At 52.4% G+C, this 2,500-nt stretch overlaps 1 protein-coding gene across 1 annotated transcript in view; it reads right to left on the reverse strand.

Annotated features, from left to right (window-relative positions):
• LOC125038370 overlaps positions 1 to 2,500 on the reverse strand; it is a 346,499-nt gene that overhangs the window by 258,068 nt on the left and 85,931 nt on the right. The window contains exon 2 of the mRNA XM_047631869.1: positions 950 to 2,399. Within this exon, the coding sequence (XP_047487825.1) occupies positions 950 to 2,162 (1,213 nt within the window). The 5' untranslated portion in view covers positions 2,163 to 2,399. The remainder of the gene's footprint in view (positions 1 to 949; positions 2,400 to 2,500) is intronic.

The raw sequence follows: 2,500 nt of genomic DNA on the forward strand, positions 1-2,500 counted from the left end.
ATACATACATAGACAAACAGATAGATACATAGATAGATAGAGATATAGGTTGATATATTGATAGGAAGGTGGGCAGATAGATAGATAAATAGATAGACAGAGAGAGAAAGATAGATTGATAGATAGATAGATAGAGAGAGAGAGAGAGAGAGAGAGGAGAGAGAGAGAGAGAGAGAGAGAGAGAGAGAGAGAGAGAGAGAGAGAGAGAGAGAGAGAGAGAGTGAGAGAGTGTGTGTGTGTGTGTGTGTGTGTGTGTGTGTGTGTGTGTGTGTGTGTGTGTGTGTGTGTGTGTGTGTGTGTGTGTGTTGTGTGTGTATGTGTGTGTGTGTGTGTGTGTGTGTGTGTGTGTGTGTGTGTGTGTGTGTGTGTGTGTGTGTGTGTGTGTGTGTGTGTGTGTGTGTGTGTGTGTGTGTGTGTGTGTGTGCGCGCGCGCGCGCATATGTGTGCGTGTATCTGTTTTGTTTTTGTTCAGAAACATTCATATCGACATGAGTCTTTTAACAACCTCAGTATTTTGTCACGCAAGGAACAAAGCAGCTGATCATGTTCGCAAAAACAAACGCGCACTGAAAGCGTGCGAATATGAAGGCGACACCATTTCCCGGCCTTGTCTTGATCTGTCGCTGATTAGGGCGAGATGTGAATGAAGGAGACGTTGCCTCCCCGACCAGCGACACACTAAGCGCCGTAATTGCATGTGGCGGCGACGAGCGGTGAAAGTGGCAGGCTCCTCGACAGTACCTCTGGGGGATTCATGGCAACATCACTCTCTACGCTTTAAGATGTTTTACCCGGGCCCCTGTTCTTGTTGTTGTCGACTGTTATGCCTTACTGGACAGTTAACTATTCTGCTTACATGCCTATTACCTGTTCTTACATGGCCGTAAAGGCGATATCTAATCAGCGCCAGAGATAAAGTTAGAGACTACACAATAATGGGCTTTCTTACCTTTAGTCTGGGATGGCAGTAACTGGTCAGCGTCATGACACTCGGGGTCAACCTGGCAATCGTCAGCGCTGTTGGTATCGAAGTCCTCCTCGGGCAAGCACAGAGGAGGGCATTCCGGTGGGAAATCTTTGGTATGCTTTTCGGGCGTCGACGCGGGACTAGGAACCGTGCCGACCGTCTTTGCCCTGAAGTCCTCGCCCTCGTCCTCAGAGGAGGAGTCGATATGAGGGATGGAATCGAATATGCTTTTCATCGACGACGTGGACCGTTGTGTGCTGCTCCCTCCCGGGTCATCCTTGAGGCACAAAGGACTTCCTTGACAGCAAGAGCAGGAGTCGCCCAGGGCGTGCTTGCCCTCGCACTCATGGTTGGAGCTTTGATCTCCGCTCGGTTCCTGCGGCTTCTCCAAGGTGCCCTCCTGCTGGTAGATCAGCGTCTCCTCCGACACTGATCGCTGCAAACACTGGCGCTTTTGAATTTCTTCCTCGGAGACCTCCCCCACGACGCTGGTATTCAGCACAACGCTTATGGCGTCCTCCTCACTGGACTCGAAACTTCGGGAAGTCGTGGACAGAATGGACTCCCGAGAGGCCCAGGCGCTGGATTTGACGAAAGAGACGATTTTGGCACATTCGGGGTTTGACATCTCTCTCATCAATGCTATTTCGCGCTCGAGCGATATCTTTCCCTTTACATCTTTGGCTATTATTTCACTTCTGCGCTTCCTGTTCTTGGCGTCTCTGACTCCGCAACCGCAAGAGCCTGGCGGGTCGGCCTCGAGGGCAAGTGATGCCCGTCGCTGCCGCAGGAATGACTTGTAACTGCGCGGCTCGACCTGCGGTGGGTCGGGGGTGGAGAGGGACCTCATCAGTGCCTTGTGCACGGCGGGGAGGGTGGCGCTCCCTAGCAGCATGGCATTCGACCCGTTGGTCGCGTCCCGCCTTCTGTGGCCCATCAGCTTGGACCGGAGGTAGCGGTACTCCTGCTCCTTCCACTCCACCGTCTGGCAAGCGCCGAATGCCTCGTTAACATCGTCCAGGTGCCCTGCGGCGTCCCGCACGGACAGGTCGGCATCCTTCGCCTCAGAATCCACCGACGATGATCTCCAGTCCGACGACCTGCTCTTTTGATCCTCCAGAACATTCTTTACTTTCTTGAGGATGCGACTCAAGTCCGCTGGCGTCCCTCGCGACCCCTGCGTGTTAGTGGTCATGCTGCCTGCCTTTGCTGCCGATTCGCCCTCGTTCTCTCGCCGGCACTGCTGGGAGACCTGCAACCTTCACATCACTTGCTGTAGAGGATTCTGGAGCTCCTGTTTTACACCCGGTAGTGTTGGTCTATGACGTGCATGATTGTATCATGGAACTGCATGGCGCTTCCTGCCCCTGGGATGAATACCATGCACGCGTCAGGCACCAAGAACCGGTCATTAATGCAACCCGTCCATCATCTGCAATAGAAGAAAAATATATATTTATTAGTGGTTGGTCTGTTTACTAAGACTCGCATGACATAATGGAACAGTAAGTAACTGCAAGTAACTGCAGCGTC

This window comes from Penaeus chinensis, chromosome 24 (genome assembly GCF_019202785.1).
Source record: "Penaeus chinensis breed Huanghai No. 1 chromosome 24, ASM1920278v2, whole genome shotgun sequence".
Lineage (NCBI taxonomy): Eukaryota > Metazoa > Arthropoda > Malacostraca > Decapoda > Penaeidae > Penaeus > Penaeus chinensis.